At 41.1% G+C, this 16,815-nt stretch overlaps 1 protein-coding gene across 7 annotated transcripts in view; it reads right to left on the bottom strand.

Annotated features, from left to right (window-relative positions):
• The window catches only part of MED12L (mediator complex subunit 12L), a 156,217-nt gene that overhangs the window by 10,543 nt on the left and 128,859 nt on the right, over nt 1-16,815 (bottom strand). For 5 of the 7 annotated variants that reach the window (XM_030027741.2, XM_030027743.2, XM_030027745.2 and 2 more), the window contains 9 exons: nt 14,625-14,736; nt 13,467-13,556; nt 11,004-11,113; nt 10,375-10,510; nt 9,698-9,859; nt 8,179-8,541; nt 7,013-7,169; nt 5,638-5,855; nt 2,842-2,892 (listed from right to left, as the gene is read on the bottom strand). In XM_030027741.2, coding sequence (XP_029883601.1) covers nt 2,842-2,892; nt 5,638-5,855; nt 7,013-7,169; nt 8,179-8,541; nt 9,698-9,859; nt 10,375-10,510; nt 11,004-11,113; nt 13,467-13,556; nt 14,625-14,736 — 1,399 coding nt within the window. The remainder of the gene's footprint in view (nt 1-2,841; nt 2,893-5,637; nt 5,856-7,012; nt 7,170-8,178; nt 8,542-9,697; nt 9,860-10,374; nt 10,511-11,003; nt 11,114-13,466; nt 13,557-14,624; nt 14,737-16,815) is intronic. The other 2 variants (XM_030027744.2, XM_030027747.2) reach the window with 1 other exon arrangement.

The raw sequence follows: 16,815 nt of genomic DNA, 5'->3' as shown, positions 1-16,815 counted from the left end.
CTGGATTAACTGCCCTGCGCTTTGGGTAGACAGCAGACAGACGAGGTCAAGGACAAGATGCAAAACCAGGGGCAAAGCTACCACAGGGTGCCACAGGGCTGTCACACACTCATTTTTCATACCTTCCTTTCTTTAAAAAACAAAAAGAAAAGACTGACCTAGCTAGGCTCTGTGCCAGCCTCTGGGACCACCGCTAAAGGAGTCGCTAAGGCACAGACAAGACAGCAAGGCATTCTGATATGATAAGCTATACTAAGGAGGCAGAAGCTATGCTAAGGATTTGTTTTAAAAACAAGTCAGTATCTCATGGAAAATTCTGAAAAACAAATTAGGGAGTACAGGAGGTGTGAACAGAGTAACATCTATCAGTCCTGACAAAAGGTCAGGGTAAATTAAATTTATCTGGAAGAGCATCTGCAAAATCAGATGGGGAGCTCTCAAAACAGCCACCTGATAGGTGAGAAACTGAAACGCTGAACAGAATGTACATCTTGCAGACGGGATGCACACAAACCAGATGTCAGCCAAGTACAGGGGGAAGGTACTCAAGTGCTCAAGATTTTTCTTTTTTTAAACAGAGGCAAAAGAAGAAAATTAAAAAAAGAATAATAATTTCTCCAAGCAAATTGCTTCTGAAACTTTTTCATAAGGTTCCAATGACAAGATAGTAACTTGAATTCACCCAAAGGTGAAATCTGGTAAAACCATAACTGATTTCTAGAAAAACTGGTGCCTTAAGCTATTCCCCGCAGTAATACAAACCACCTTGTGGGTTCTGTGGAAGCTGGTCTGTAGAGCGGTGCTCCGTGTGCTATCCTTTTGTTTCTCTCAGTGACAGCTAACCTGGTGTGCCCAGGAACAAAATTTGTCTGCTCATGCCCATGCAATGTAAACAGTGTCCCTCCAAAGTTAATGGAAGTTGTATCAATGGAAATTGGATTAGGCCCTAATTCTGTAAGAAAATACTAAATAAGCATCTGCATGATCCCAGCAATCCACAGTGGGCAGAGAGCCACGAGCCAGTTTTGTCCACTGACCTCTTCCCTGCCATTTAAAGCGCACACAAAGCAGCGGAGCTGGCAGGGTGTGAGACTCCAGAGCAGCACACCCGTACTGAAGGCACCACTGCCCAGGCCAGGCAAGCACCACACATAAAACCAAATGCGAAACATAAGCAAGAAGCTGTTTGTTAGCCAGGGACAGATCAATCTATTCCATGGCAGCACACGGCCACCGAGCAAGCTCCCGTGTTGTGAAAGTGCGCTCTGCATTCCTGAGCAGCAGCAGATGTTGCTAAATTCAAAGGGACTTCTTCCTCCAGGCATAATTTAGTAAAGAGTTAACCAAACATGCGAGCCAACTGCTGCAAGCCAGAACTGTGCATGCATGTCAAACAAAAGCAAAACAAAAAAAAGGAGAAAAAACCCAAACACTTTTATTCAATGCTGATGCAACATTACAGTAACAAACACTGCTACTCTGTTCTACTTACACCTTAAATTGAAGCAAAACTGACTGCTTTTTCCTGTTAAGGTATGTGACCACAGTGTATTTGGAAGGAATTCTCTTTCCTAGGTGGGGGGCACTGGGACTGGCAAAGGCAATTCTAGCAGCCATGGCACTGTAGGCTGATTTGACCAAAATCTGACCAAATCTGACTTCAAAAGCAGGTAGTGAAACACTAACACTTATGTAGGTAAGAAGATGATGATAGATTTGAGAGACCTCACTGTATATTTGCTGCATATCTAGGTGTGCCTAATTAACTGCAAATATGGTGATCTATACCCTGTTCTGACATGCTACCAGTAGTAACAGGAATGACTGCACATATATAAAATATGGACAACAGGGTAAGCAGCAAAGCCTTTTTAAAAACACATTGTGCTTTGTCTTTCTAATTAGTGTTTTTAACAACATGGCAGTTTCCCTAAGACAGGAAGAAAGTCCTGCAAGCTAACTCTGAAACAGCTTTTCTAATTAATAATATCTGGAAAGCTTTCCAACACAGATATTAGGAATGAAACTTCATGCCATCATTGTTTTTCTCCAGAAACAACTGAATTCTATGAAACTTAATAATTTAACAGGTAAGTGTTAGCTATTACTTGTTTTGGAAGTAACAAAATATGGTTATTCTAATAACTGCACATCGTGCCATAGCTCAGGAACAGACCATCAGACAGTATACTGTCGTGCTGATGTAGGACAAGAAGCATTTTGGAAACTACAGCTCACGTGGAGCAGGGGAGCTGACCCTCACTGCCTGAGCTGAGCGGCACGACTGCGTCCCACCGCAGCGGGAACAGGCCCATACCTGGAACGGCTCCAAGTGCTGCCTTGGAAGCACTGGTGGCACGCACTGGCCAAAAAGGACGTGTGGTCCATCCCTTACCACACATCTGACACGGCAGTCACCGCTAGCCCACCACGCGTCGTGGCAGAAGCTGCCACGCTGGATGGCAGCAGAGAGGAGCGGGCCCAGCTGCCAGCGGGGAGACGAGGGCAGAATGGGAACGCGCCAGCCATGCTTAGATGCACATGGCATCGGACATACCTTGCAGCTACTCTAACCTTTCACAGCAAGAAACACAACAGAAGAGGAAAAAAATTAATCAATGATGCAGTTATTGCAAATATTTGTAAGAAAAAATACTCTATGTGTACAAGTGTATTCACAGCCTTCCCACATGCAACCACTGCGCTACCTAGGTGAGAGGAGTGCCAAAGCGTATCATTCTCATCAAAAGCAAAATGTGCAGCCTGTGTGTTGAAAGAAATGCATGTTTGTGCGAAAGAAATAATAAAGAGAAGAAAAGTTCATGGTCTCAGAGTGGTTACCATTATGTTGTCAAAGCCATCCTGAAGGGATACGGCAGTGCTACAGACATCCTAAAGGAAAAGGACAGGCAAGAAAATAGCAAACAATACAAACAATATACACAATTAGGCTCAAATTGTTAGTGGAGCAGTACAGCACCTTTACAGAGCTCACCTGTATGTACTCAAAGAATGCTGGCATTTAGGGATGCTAACAAGGTCCTTTTAGGTGGTTTTTATGCTAATGAACCTCCATACTTTTATAAAATTTATGAACAGAAACTCTAAACGTGGAAAGGACTCCTTGCCATCCACAGGAGCCTATTAATTCTATACATAATACTCACATTTTTTTTAACAAGTCATAGTTCTTAAAGACCTTGCACCATAGCTATTCGTTTTCAAGAGCACAGCACGTATGGCACAGCACTGAAGAGCAGAGTCCTTCTGGACTGATTTTACAGAACTGCCCACACCACTGCCAGTGGTTTCAAGCTGAGCAGGTAATTTCATTCTGCAGCTGCAGAAACATGAAAACGAAAGAAGAAACCTTCCCTATTTAAGCTCTACCTAACAACAAACACCGCATGGTAGCAATGCTTACAAATCATCTTATTCTTAAATTTTCAAACACTACCTTCAGGCTTGTACACTGCCACAGCATTTCCTGCTTTAAATCCAGGACCGCAGGAAGAACTACCACAAGCTCCGCAGGGACACGTTTCTGACAGGAGCACCATGCAGGCAGGCAGGTGTCCCAGTGGGGCAGCCCATGGTGCCAGGGAGCACGCAAAGCCCCAGTGCCACTGGGACCTCGGAGGGGTTTCTCTGATGTCCGCGTTGCCAGCACACGCTTGGACAACAAGGAAGCAAACAGGACGGCCTGGTGAATTGTTCATTCATTTCATTACAGTCAAAGCTTTCAAGTATCAGGATGAATGAATCTTGCCACATATCCAATAAGGCAAAATACTAGAACCAGACAGAAAACAATGCGTCCATCTGTGGTACTCCCCAGCATACCACAAAGGACCTGGCTGTGCATGCCACTGTGGGGAAGTAATTAGGAAACGAAGGCTGTGTTTGGATGGCTCTGGTTTAACTTGGTTTACATCAGTTTATCTTATACTGACTTACTGCTGAAATAAAAACACGGCTGATACAGAACCGCTGACTGAAGAACATCCAGCACATGTGGTAGGTTCGCTGAAATAACACATCTGAACCTACCCTGTCGAATTTTCGTGCAACTTTTACATTGTAAATGTTCGATCCAAATTTTATGAAAAAGCTCATCACAGACACTTTATTAATCTTATTTAGGCATGGATTCTTGCCTTCACGGTAAGTTTATTCTCCTTACTGACTACCTGTCTATGCAGCACTTTGGAGGAGAAGTTAACCACTGTTCTCAATGCCTCAGATACTGTCCCTGTTTGAAACCAAAAGGGAAATGCAACATCTTCTGTCCTCTAAATGTGACAGTGTTAAACAACAGCATTTCTTAAATGTGAGAATAGTGTTATTTTAGATGTTCAATTATTGCTTTTTGATCCACCTAGCCATAAGCAGTGATCATCGTCTGTTTACTCAAGGCTCTTATTTAAGCCTGTATTCTATCATAGTAATTGAAAGCCAGTTGGACCTAACACTAAAATAGTGAGATATTGCCTAATGTAAGAAATACTACAAGGTCAACTGTAGAGCCCAATACCTAACATTTAGGGTACCTAATCCTTAGTACCTCATAGTGCCTACAGGACACCAGCGAGGGATCAAATATCCACTGTCCCACTGAAATGATAAAACACACATCCAGAGCTTCTGGGGGCTGCCTTTTTTTTCTTTTTTTTAAGGTAGAAGACAACACACATACAGGCAAACCCTAGTTTCACAATTATGAACAGCCCCATATAAAACTATTGTAGCCCATCAGCAATTTAAGCACTACAGAGGGCTACATCATAGCAGAGAGACTGCAAGAGGGACAATGAGGGAGCTCTAACAAAACAGAGACAGCGTGGGAGAAATTATGAGGATACTTGCTGAAAATTTTTACTATTTTGAGCAAAGAGGGCACATCACAGAGTCTGAAGGCAAGATAGCCTAAGGGCAATGTAACACATACTGCAGTGAGGGTAAGAATGGGTACAGAAGGACTTTAAAATAAAGGCGAGAAGTTATTGGTTTTACCACCAACCACCATACACATATTGCTGGGTATCTGGGATCCAAAAACCAGTTTTCTGTTCTTACGCCATCAATTCAAAAGCAGCCTGTCTGTAGCCATATTCTGAAACTAGCTCAGGCTCTGAAGGGTGTTGCACAATAGCCATGTGTGGTTTGGCACACAGCAGCTGTACTCTGCAAAAATGTTAGGAGAAGAAATACCAGCTATTTCTAGAGAACATGGGCGTCTGTATGCACACGTGTATGGAAATGGCTCCTGCTGGACTTCCTGGATTTTTAATTGTGAAGAGCATTGCTGTGCCTCTGCTGCTGACTTGTAGCTTGGTGGTACATAGCATCATGCAATTCTACTATGAAAGCCTCTGTGACACAACAGGGAACAAGAATATCATCAAGTTGCAGAAGCAAAACCTGATTTTAGGAAACACAGGAAAAATAGAAGGGACTAAGACACCAAAGGGCAAATGAAGTTTAAAAGCAGATGGCCCTGATTAATCAATATTTGGGCAATTACTGCAATAGTAAATATCAGCTGGCTTTCCACTTCGTAAGCCTACACAGGGCAAGCAGCCCCAACAGAAGGCAAAACCACAGTGTTGCTCTTCAGACTTATGGGTTTGGACAAACCTGTTGGAGAGACCGTGACTGTGCTTGCTGCCTGAGGAGCCGCTGCTGCTGCTGCTCTTGCTGCAGGAGTTTCATCTGAAGCAACTGCTGTTGAGGCGTGATTGCATGGATAGAGGGGGGCTGCATCATGGTGCCAGAGCGCCGCTGCAGCATGTTCGACAGGGCTTGCTTCGTATTAGTTGGAACAAAGGAGCCTGTCGGATCCAGCCTGGAACCACCTAAAAACCACCCAAAACACAAATGTGTTCTCTGCCTTCTGTAAGAGCATTGTTGGTACAGATCAGTGCTAATTCATCAGCTCCTATTTGGTTAGCTCTACAATAATGATGATAAACTTACCTCTGTAAAGGCAGACAGTGAACTGGATTAAACCAGATTACTGGCCTGAAAAATTAAATGGGCAAAATAACTTTGAAGACTACCACTTGTAAATGAGAATGAAAAGTAAAAAGGCTGTGGGCTGTTGCTGTTCTATGTCACATAAAACATTTGACTATTACTGATGAACAAAAGTTGCTTTTCAGATCAAAAGTATGATATGAACAGATTATTATGTCAAGCCAATTTTATAATGAGATGGCAGTAATTTATGCACTCTATGCTATTTGATAAAAGTCATGTACCTATATGTCAGACTTAAGAAGGTGATCTTATAAATTAGTTTTTAAAATCAGTATTTCCTTAAGCTTTTTAGCCACTGTCTGGTATATTCTGAAGACTTTTACATACTTAAAATACAGATCTAGTTGGTTTTGGAGGTTCAGAAAAAATATTTAACACTTATAACTGGAACCAAACTTCTCCTGCGTAGTATCTGAGAAGGATGTAGTAGTATTTCTCAAAACATCATAAACTGCTGCCCCCTAGAGCAAGTAAAATACTTACGTTAAACTGTATACACATTAACTGGAAGAAACAAAACAATCCTACAGAAAATTAAGCACATATCACAAATGCTGAAAAAATGCGAGCCCATGGATTTATTTATTCCACCTAGCAGATGTCAAATTAGCCATCATGGTTCTTGGTTTGAATCAAAGAAGAATTAACCCAGAGGTAATTTGTTCCTTTCAATCATCCCTCTCTTACTTCACTCCTCATTGAACTTCTAACAGCTTTCTTATATTATCACCACAGTAGGTCATTTTTGCTTATCTACCAAAAAAGTTTAATAGCTTAATAGAGACAGACCTACAAGCGATAATAGAAAGCCCTTAAAAAAAAAAAAGGCTAACTAAGGAATAAAATAAATGGCATCAGCAGACACAGCCTGCTTCAGAGAAAATTAGATACAAAACATGGTTATAAGAAGTCAACTTTTGTCACACATCAAACAATAAAGCCCCATTTCTGTGAATTCAAATCTTACACATACCTGGTGGGAGGGGCTGGTTCTGCACAAAGAAGCCAGGCTGCTGCGGCTGTCCCATGATGTTGTAACCCCACAAGGCAGACTGAGGATGGTGCATCATTTGAGAGGAAATTGGTGAGTAAGTGGGAGGCACTCTATATAAGTTGTTCTGTGGATATTCCTTAAAATATACAGTAAAAGTGAGTGTTACTGACATTCGTACCTTACTAACTCATAAATAATGCCAATTTTCCTACTAAATTATTAAAGGACAGAGACAGTTCCCATTGTCATTTGCAATGATGTAAAAAACAGATTAAGTCTCAGGCCGCCCACAGGTAATTAACACTAACAACTTCATACAAACACCATCCAGTTTTACCTTACTAGCAAGTATTTTCTGCAGGCTATAATTAGGTATAGCTCAAGGACAGCTTGCTTTATCAGTATATAAATAACAGGAAGAACTTAACTGAAACATTAAAAAGGCCAGAAAATGATCTTAAAATTACAGCTACTTAAAACGCAACACATTGACAAACCAGCTGGATGCTGACAGAATACTATCACATCTACAACATGTGTGACTACGCTGGCAGCAGTGTGAAGAGGACATAATTGCACAGAATGCTGCTACTGGAAACGTACATTATTATTCAGGTGGCACCAGGCATGTTTTTCAAACCCTTGCTCTAAGTGATTCTTAGCTTAGGAACCCACACCTCAAAACCCAATAAAAACCAAAAGAGAAAGCATCTCAGAAAGCAAAAACTGCACAGTAAAACAGTTAATCCATGTGAAAGAGCCTCTTTCAAACTGGTTTCATTTGAATGGGACCTGGGTTTAAACTAACATGTTTGGTCTTAACATAATTTGAACAGGAGGAATTTTAGAAATTGATACAAACAATAACAGCTGTATTTTACACCAAACAAAAGAAAGTATATACGGAACCCGAATAATATTTAGTAAGATCCAGTCTAGCGTATTTTACATAGCACATAAGGTCCTAAGCACAGTACGTTCCTCTACACTGAGCTCTGTTTGATAGAAATCCACCATCCTTCTGACCACCTCCATTCACTTCCTTTATTAGGACCTGCTCCTCCAGGTGCAGAACAATTTCTGAAGGTAACATCAGATGCTTCGGCGAGATATTTCAAATTTTGTATGGGGCACTAACTACTTACATCAGCCCTTGAACTTGACTTCGACTTCCGCTTCCTGCCCTTTGTCTTCTTCTCATCATCCGTGGCATGTTTTCCCTGATCTGAGAGCTCTCCTGACTTTCTTTCTGGTTCCTGAGACACAGGTGTGGTGGGCTCTTCCTCCTCCTCCTCTGGAGGAAGGGGCAAGGGCTCGAGGTAGTAACTCCGTGGCTTGGGTTTGGTGTGCGTGTGGTACAGGAGGAGATGCTGCTGCTCCTCATATTTTATCACTTTCCTGTCGACACGAACTGTACCAAACCATGCCCAGGAGAGAGGAGCAGGATTTTTGTGACCTTCAAATAAATCCCAAGGGGACACCTTTTGTTTTGTTGAAACCTGAAGACCCTGTTTCAGAATAAGTGAAGTTAGTATTTTAAGAAAGTTAGACACTAGAGTAGACGACTTGCTTTTGTACATCATTATTTGAGTCAGAAAAATCCAGTAAGGATTTTTTCCCCTCCACAAAATGTACCAAATGCATACTGGTGGGATTTTAATTTCTATCCAAGGCTGCCACTAGATAAAAGCAATTATATTTTATAGTACCATTTGCCTATAGCTATGCTAAAAATCTCAAGTTCCATCTATCATATTTTGGAGGAAAAGTCAAATATCTGTCAAAAATGGCTAATCTGAGAATACCCTTGCTAAAAGTTTACATATTCAAATAAGGGAAGAAAGCCTAAGCGCTATATCACAAAAAAATATCTACCCAGTTTGCAGAATAAAAAGCTCTATCCTAAGCTCTATCCTTCTCTTTTAAATGAATTCACTTTAAAAATTATGCATCCTTTTGTATTCCCGCAAAATCCAAAACAACTAATACACTTCCCCCCGTCCCTTTTTCCTGTCTTTTGTAAGCAGGATCACCCTCCATCTTCCTCCCAGCAAGTAACAGGTCAAAAGGTTCCCAGGTCAAATGAGCTCTCAAATGTAGGATTCTGCTTGAAAAGCAAATACTTCTGTAAGAGCTTCTGCTGTTCAACTCCAGGTCAAATGTGATTTCCTTTTTGGCAACTTCTGTGGAGTTGGCTGATTATCAGTCAAGAGCCTATATCGCAAAATTGAGCAAGCTTATGTCAACACTCATCGCATTAGCAGTTACAAATTGATCATGTACTCTGCGGATTTAACAAGGAAGGGCATGCAGCAAACATTATCACTGAATTTTAAACAAATCAGAAAGCTAAAGGTTACCCAAACTCTTGAATTTGTACGAGTGGCATAAAACTGTTTCCATTAAAGATGCATATACACCTACAGCTCTGAGGCTATCTGCAAGTATCAGTGAATCGTCAGGGAGAGGAGGATGGAATCACTGTCCGTGCTGCTGCAGGGATGGGGAAGCTGGTGCATGGTCCAAGTCACACTAGGCTGCTCAAACCCATTCGGCTGGGGTTTAACAACTCCCTGCATGCCTCTCTCTAAAACCCACTCCCAGTTTCACACTCTGCCTGAGAATTTTCACATGGATCACACAAACAAAAACATTTACTCTTGCCTGTTTCTTATCAATGGAGTCAAATCCTGCAATTTTGTTCCCCTTGGTGTCAATCAAGGATCCCATTGGCTCACAAGTAATAATATCACATGTCTGCTTTGGCAAAGGGAGCAGCTGGCGAACCTTGTCAATGCTTTCTGACCGTTTGTCTCCCAGCTCTTTCTAGAGAATAAAAACATCAATCAATCCAACGGAAAGGCGGGGGGCGGGGGGGGGAGAAGAGAAACATTACACTGCTTTCACTATTAGAAAATGTCCAGTTCCTGGATGAATCATTTCCTTGTACTTTTACTAAATTTAAACAAGTGGCTTTGCAACATTTTTTGTGTTGTTTTCTTTTTTTAAGAATGTAAGTTATCTTTTCATCTCTTGTTTAAACAGAACGTAGAAAATACATAATACAAATTTAGTGTCTCAGATATGAATGAAAGTAACTAAGTGACTTGCAGGGTCCCTGATTTTAATTAAATATGAAGAAAATACTAGAAGTCTGTCTTCCCACCCCCACATTCCTGTATCTTTATTTTCTTCTTTTTCTCCTTGTTATCGCTAGTGCTTTATCAGTCTCTCCTCTTTTTCCATGAGGCCTTCCCAGACACTAGAAATGACAGGATTAAAAGATGAGCACAGAAAGCAATTCAAAAGAAATGCTGAAAATGACAAGACATAACACTTACTTTTAATTTTTTCACTAAATTCATGTAAGCCCTTTTGTTTTCCTCAGGCCCTCCTTGGGAAGCGTTTGACAAGTCCGAGGCAAGCGTCCCGTTGATGAGGACACCCAGCATATCGAGCACAGTTGTGAACAATTCACTGAGAGTAAAGACAAGTATTACCCTGAGGAACTACTGATTGCCAAGAGATCCAGGGACAGATATTCACAGCAAAGGGCACAAACACAACACTTCAGACAAGCCGAGTTTTTCAGGGCTTTCTGCATACACGCACATCTCAGCTTGCATGTGTAAGCCCCAGTGTATACATGCAGGTGGACTGTCAAGATGTACAGACAAACCCCAGCTCAGAGCTACAGACAACAGTAACTGCTAACAGACAGTCATTAGGAATTACAGGCTCCAACTTAGGAAAGTGCTCAGGTACATGCTTGTTAAGAAAGAGTTTAAATAGTGGCTCCAGTGCTTTCCAAAATAGAGGTGCTCCTCAACCAAGACCAGCACTGAGCATGTAAATTGCACGCAAGCAGTAATAGGATAATAGTAAGAAAAATGTAACAATAACAAACATGCAATCTAAACATAAAAGCACTGAGGACATGAATTAGCTTGTTTAAATAGTGCAGACGTACTTGTTGGTCTGCATATCAACAGTTCCTGAAGTGATTATCTGGAGAAGCAGAAGTGCCCAGTCTGTGGTCCACTGGGTACTCCTCTGCACAGTATCAAACATGCCACCTACCTGCAAAATAATACAGCAGATAGCAAGGCTCTGCATACATCTCACAGAGGCATGCTTCCCTTATCACATGGGTTACTTATGAATAAAACAGCTATCCAGTCCCACGAGTTCTTGTGTGCTAAGTGCCATCTTGAAGCACTGACATTAAATAACTTTTACTCCCCACCCCATGCTCCCAGCAAAAAGCTTCTCCTAAGAAGGAACTACAGAAAAGCAAAATATTATTACACTGCTCCTTCAGTTTCATATCTTCGCTTTCACATTTGATGCAACAAATTGAAGTCGGTGAAAAAATTCTCAGAACTGAAAAAGTGTCAAATTAAAACTTTATAGTTATCATTTTCCTCCCACACCCCAAAATTAGACAACAATGTGTAGTGCAAAGAGACAAAAAAACTGAAGAACAATATAGCATTGATTGAAAATTAAAAATGCTAAAAGATATATTTTACCCTATGAACAATTTTTCACTATTGCTACCAGTATAGTATGATACTGTAAAATATGCCTTGGCTTTGAGAAGGAGCCATTTTGCCAAAACTCATCCTTCAAAGGACCAAATTGCAGTAACACAAGATACCTCCTCAGGTTGCAAGCCTGATCACCAAATGGTCAGAATACAGTCCAACCCCCAAATTTCAAAGGTACAACACTTCTAGCTAATGAAAGCACAGCTCAAGCCTTCAGACAGTGACAGCCCTGTAAAAGAGCACACACCTCCCTGTCGCACAACAGGATGCCTCAGAGAGCTTATGTCAAAACGACACTGCTCTTCCCTTACTGGTGCACTGCAGCCCTGGGTCTTCCTACTCTGTCAGCTTCGCTGTCTCGCACATTATCCCTGCACTCAGTACCTGCATCAAATCATGTTTCCTGATGTTTCCCACTTCACAACTTTTCAAAAATAAATCTTTTTATTTTGCCATGTTTTTAATCACTCTATATACCTTCACTGTTTGCGCTTGTAGTTGTTACACTTCACACAATTCTTCCCCATACTTAAAGCTTATTTCAGGGTTGTGTCTTGCTCAATAAATACAAAGACTGTTTCCATTCTCAGTATCTGCTTTTAGCTCCTAGACCTTGCTGAGTTTGTATCTAAGAAGATTACTCCTTGAACTACATAAGTGGGTTATGGTTTACAAAAGGATAAAATCTTGCTGCTTTAATAATAAACCAAATATTGCCCATATCAAGATTTCTACCAACCCATGACAAAGTGCATGTCTCCATGGTACTCAGTGGCAGGTGAGAGCTGCTTTACTTTAAGCGCAGCCACAGCAATCCCGAAGCTGGTCACAGCTGGCTCAAGTCCCCTTGACCTAAACCAGTGGCAGTGTAAGGCTGTGGTTACCCTTCTAGTTGCACAACCGCATCTAAGTGGCTTCCAAAGAGACAGAAAGAGAACAACGCGGCAGTGTTACTCCTACCTTGATGGTCCCTCATTTGGCCTTACATGTAGTCTCCACACACCTACTGCACTGTGCTAAATGAGTCATGGTGGCCCTGATGTCTGGTACAGAGGTTTCAAGAGATGTGGACATTGGAGAACTTGATGGAAATAGATTTCTAAGTAGATTAATACATGTATCCAAGTAGCAGCAACTGAAATGGCACATGTAAGTTAAATAGCCAAATGTTACATTTCCCGAGAGCTCTGAAAGTCTCAACTATATTGACTGCCTAATTGCATAAAATCCTTGCTTGTTACATGGGGATAGATCATCAGTGGACAACGGCCTGGAATGTCCACAAAAAGATGATACATTTCTGAGGTTCCAGGGTCACTGAAAGGAAGAAAGCAGCACAAAAATAAGGCATGAATAAGGTATATGGCTGTGCTTCCCATTCATTTTGTATGAAAAATGTCCAAATGTTATGGCCAGGAGGCATCAACTGCAACAAGAGAGACGGGAAGAGCAGAGACGAACAGCAGTGGAGCACAGACCCCCTTGTGTCAGGGCAGAGGGGGCACTAACAGCCCTCGCTGTCCCTGGCCAGCCCCACCTGGGGCTACCCCCACCCCCGTCCCTGGCCCAGGACCCCCAGCCTGTCCCCATGGCCCTCCCTGGCCACGCCAGGGCTGCGTCTGACCCCGGCTCCCCTCGCCAGGCCTGATCCTGAGCCCTCCCCATGGGCTGACGTCCCGGCATGGCCTCAGCCCGTCCCCATCCCAGTGGAGGTGCCTGATGCCTGAGGCTGGGGGCTGAGGGACCCCCTCAGCTGCCAGCTCGCAGGGAGCCCCGGCCCCTGCAGTGCCCTGACACGGTGCTTCTTGCTCCGTACCACCTACTCCAGAGTAGCTGCTACATCTTTTTATAACATCAGGATAAGCACATAAGTTTTTTCTTACCAAGTTAAGACGAAGTTGTAGGGCTTCATGCATCATTTGCCTAGCTTTAACATCGTCCTGGTACCGTTCTTCCCTCCAGTTACTAAGGATCTAAGAAAAAGCATTTGATTAAAAAAATTAATTTGTAAAGAGCTGATAATCTGCTGTTAATTGTGTGACTACATCTTCCTGTTGTAGCAAAAAGAAAATAAGCACCTTTGTTATGCATTTATTAAAAACATTGTTTCAAACACCCTATCTAACTGTTCACCACAGCTAAGTAAATAGACAGATCTCTTGCACTGGATGCAGCTTCCCAACAGGATCTACTGGGATCTCTGGTGAGAAATGACCAGAACCTTAGGGAACCTGGACCAGCCGCATTCCAGGGGAAAACCCATACAGCAAAAAGAAAGCCCAAGTGGCAGTAACACCAGGGGAAAAAAACATCAAAGGAATGAATTTAACTAGGATGTGGACCTACATCACAGCCTGGACCTGAGGTAAGAGGGAATATGAGAAAATAATGGCTCTACAGGTATCAATTTTCACTGTCACAGTAATTCATAGAAACTAAAAGACAGAAAAAAGGAAACATGCACCCATTACACTGGGCACTGTATATATTCAGTTTAAAGACAGTCTTAAGGAGCTATTGTAGGCTAAAGCATGAACCAGATGGGAGCAGGAAGTCTAGAGCAGAATCAGCAGAGGTTGTGAGTAAGCACAAGTGATCCAAAGGAAGAGCTGTAGGCAATGGGCCAGTTTGGGACTAGTAATATTGTTTTTTAAAATATGAACAACTCTTAATCTGTACTGGCTGGAGAAGATGAAGGGCTTTCCTGAAGAAGGAAAGTTTCAAACTTACAAAAACTTTTCATGATCAAGGTAGAGACTGAGAAGACTGTTTCCCTCAAGACAAACATCTTTTATTGGTTTTTCTGGAAAGAACTGAATCAGACTCAAGTTCATTATATTTCTCTGTAATAATTTTAGAAAAAAAGATGTATTCACCCTCAAAAAGGAACAAACACCTCCCCATTCCTCCTTCCTTGGACTGTTCCTTTTGGCATACCATTGCACTGTAATTTTCTTCCTTTTACAGCATCGTATACACATAAAACTGATGACACATAAAACATCTAACAAAGGGTGCTCATGGTTATGTACTTGTTTTACCTGATTAACTTGATTCTGCAGTGATGTTAGAAGCCCTTCCCGTTGCTCATCCTGTCCCTTAAGGCAAGTCAGTACCAATGAAAGGAAAGGTTGCTGACTCAAAAGAGACATGCTTTAAGAGAGGCAAACACAGAAGTCAATTAGTAAAGTTATTTTGATACTTCCCATCCTCACTCCCTTCCTTGTTTTGTCTACTTTTTTTTCCCTGGAAGTGGCATTGCCTGCATCTATGTCTGTTTGTTTTAGTGAATTAAAGCCTTGCCCCACGAATTAAAAGAACATGCACATAAGGCGGCAGAGCACCAGCCAGTATAAATGCACATATTATGCATGTCATTACTGAGAACCCACCTAGCTCAGGGCATTGAATGACCAAGAATTGCATGGACACCCAAAGGCCTGACTCAGAAACAGAACATGTTATTTTAAGACTACTTTGATTAACCAGGGATATAATTTTAGTGGAGATTAGGCAGCTAAAGTTTCTAATCCACGTTAGTGGTCTGAAGTGAATCCCAAGTAAGTTCCCCGTACAAGCACTGATTAGAATTACAGCTGCCTAAATTGCACTAAAATTCTAACACGGGCTTAGTGTAACTAAACTGAGATGCAGCTTTAGCTGGCTGTAGAAGAAATGCCATACCAATGCAAGGGCTTTCAGATTTGTTTAAATTATTACTTTTTTAGATTAATGTATTTCTATTATAAATATAAAATTAAGACAAACTGAAAGAAATACACATAGATGAATTTGGAAGTACAACATGTGAAGTAGAAGAGAAGTTAAAAATGTCACCAAAGGCATTTTAGTAACAGCTCATGCAATGATTTTTGCAGTTCTAGGTATATAAGCTCCTTGAAAATTACATGCATCCATAAACACAATATAAATACATATCCACACATACACGTGTATTTATTACAAGTATTCATTTCAACAGTTATTTTCATTTGGCATTTAACTTGACTTCAACAATTTAGGTGACAATTAGTATAAAGGAATGGCAAAATCCCAAGGTCCTATAAAAGGAGCAAAATAGAAAATCTGTATTTTCAAAAGTCATGTTAAACAGTGATTTTTCAGATTTTAGGAACAACATGGTAGGAACACCTCTGCATTTTCTCATTAATTTCCACAAGAAAAATTTACAGTTTGCAATACAGTTATTATTACAATTGCTATCCCTGCTACACAAAGCAGAGTTTGAAAAAAGAAAAAGAGATCTTATATACGTTATATAAGATTTCATACTTTCCCATAGTATCATTGGTTTTGTCACTCAGAGTAGTAAAGTTTGGTTTTGATCAAGAAGAGATCGAAAAGCTTCAAAAAGCACACAAGGAAGTAATTTATTGTTACAACTAGAACAACTTTGTAAATGCTTTTACTTCTGTGCATAGGAACCACTGTGGAGGAAGGGCTTGACAGTTTCTATAGGCATTTTATTTCGGCTTTGAAAGAGGCTTCATTTAGGTTTTCTACACTAGAGCTCTCCCATAGGAAAAGAAATAGAAGACAGAGAGAGGTTCCATATTCCCTTCTACTGATGCAAGGAGCAAGAGAGCCAGTGAATAATGGAAAAGTGCTGAAGTGCTCAGAAACACCTAACAAAGAGATCTGGAAAGCAAGATGTCTTTTTTGTCTAACAACAGAGCGGGTATTACAAATGAATTAGAAGGACAAGGAAGAGATGGCTTCATAAAGCTAATACAAAGTGTACTTAACTCAAAAACTGAACATGGCAAACAGAACTTCTAGAGGTTGATAGATCACATAAGCTTATCAAAGAAACAGCCCAGATGAACTAGGAGGGTCCAGCATAACACAGAGTTATGGGCATACTGCAGTTATGATGGAAAGAAAAAAAATTAAATCTTCTAACCTTAAAGGGAAAATAAGCTAGGTGGAAGAGGCTGGAAAATGGCAATAGATTTAAAAGGCTCCACAGAATTTAATGACAACCATAAGTCAAAATCTATACATGCAACGCAGATTTACAAGAGTACTATAAAGTGGCAAAGCCCAGTTATTGGTCCCATGCTCAGGGAAAGTATATTGCAAGAACAACATCAAAGGTGATCAAAAAGACAACGCATACTAGTAATACTAAGAACAAGAAACTTACAGTGGGACTGTAATACAACAATCAAATACCACAAGCCTTTAAGAAGTGATTTGTTTTCTTGAACA

Source organism: Aquila chrysaetos, chromosome 10, assembly GCF_900496995.4.
Source record: "Aquila chrysaetos chrysaetos chromosome 10, bAquChr1.4, whole genome shotgun sequence".
NCBI lineage: Eukaryota > Metazoa > Chordata > Aves > Accipitriformes > Accipitridae > Aquila > Aquila chrysaetos.
Note: the sequence above shows the minus strand (reverse complement) of the source record. Positions and strands in the feature narration are given on the sequence as shown.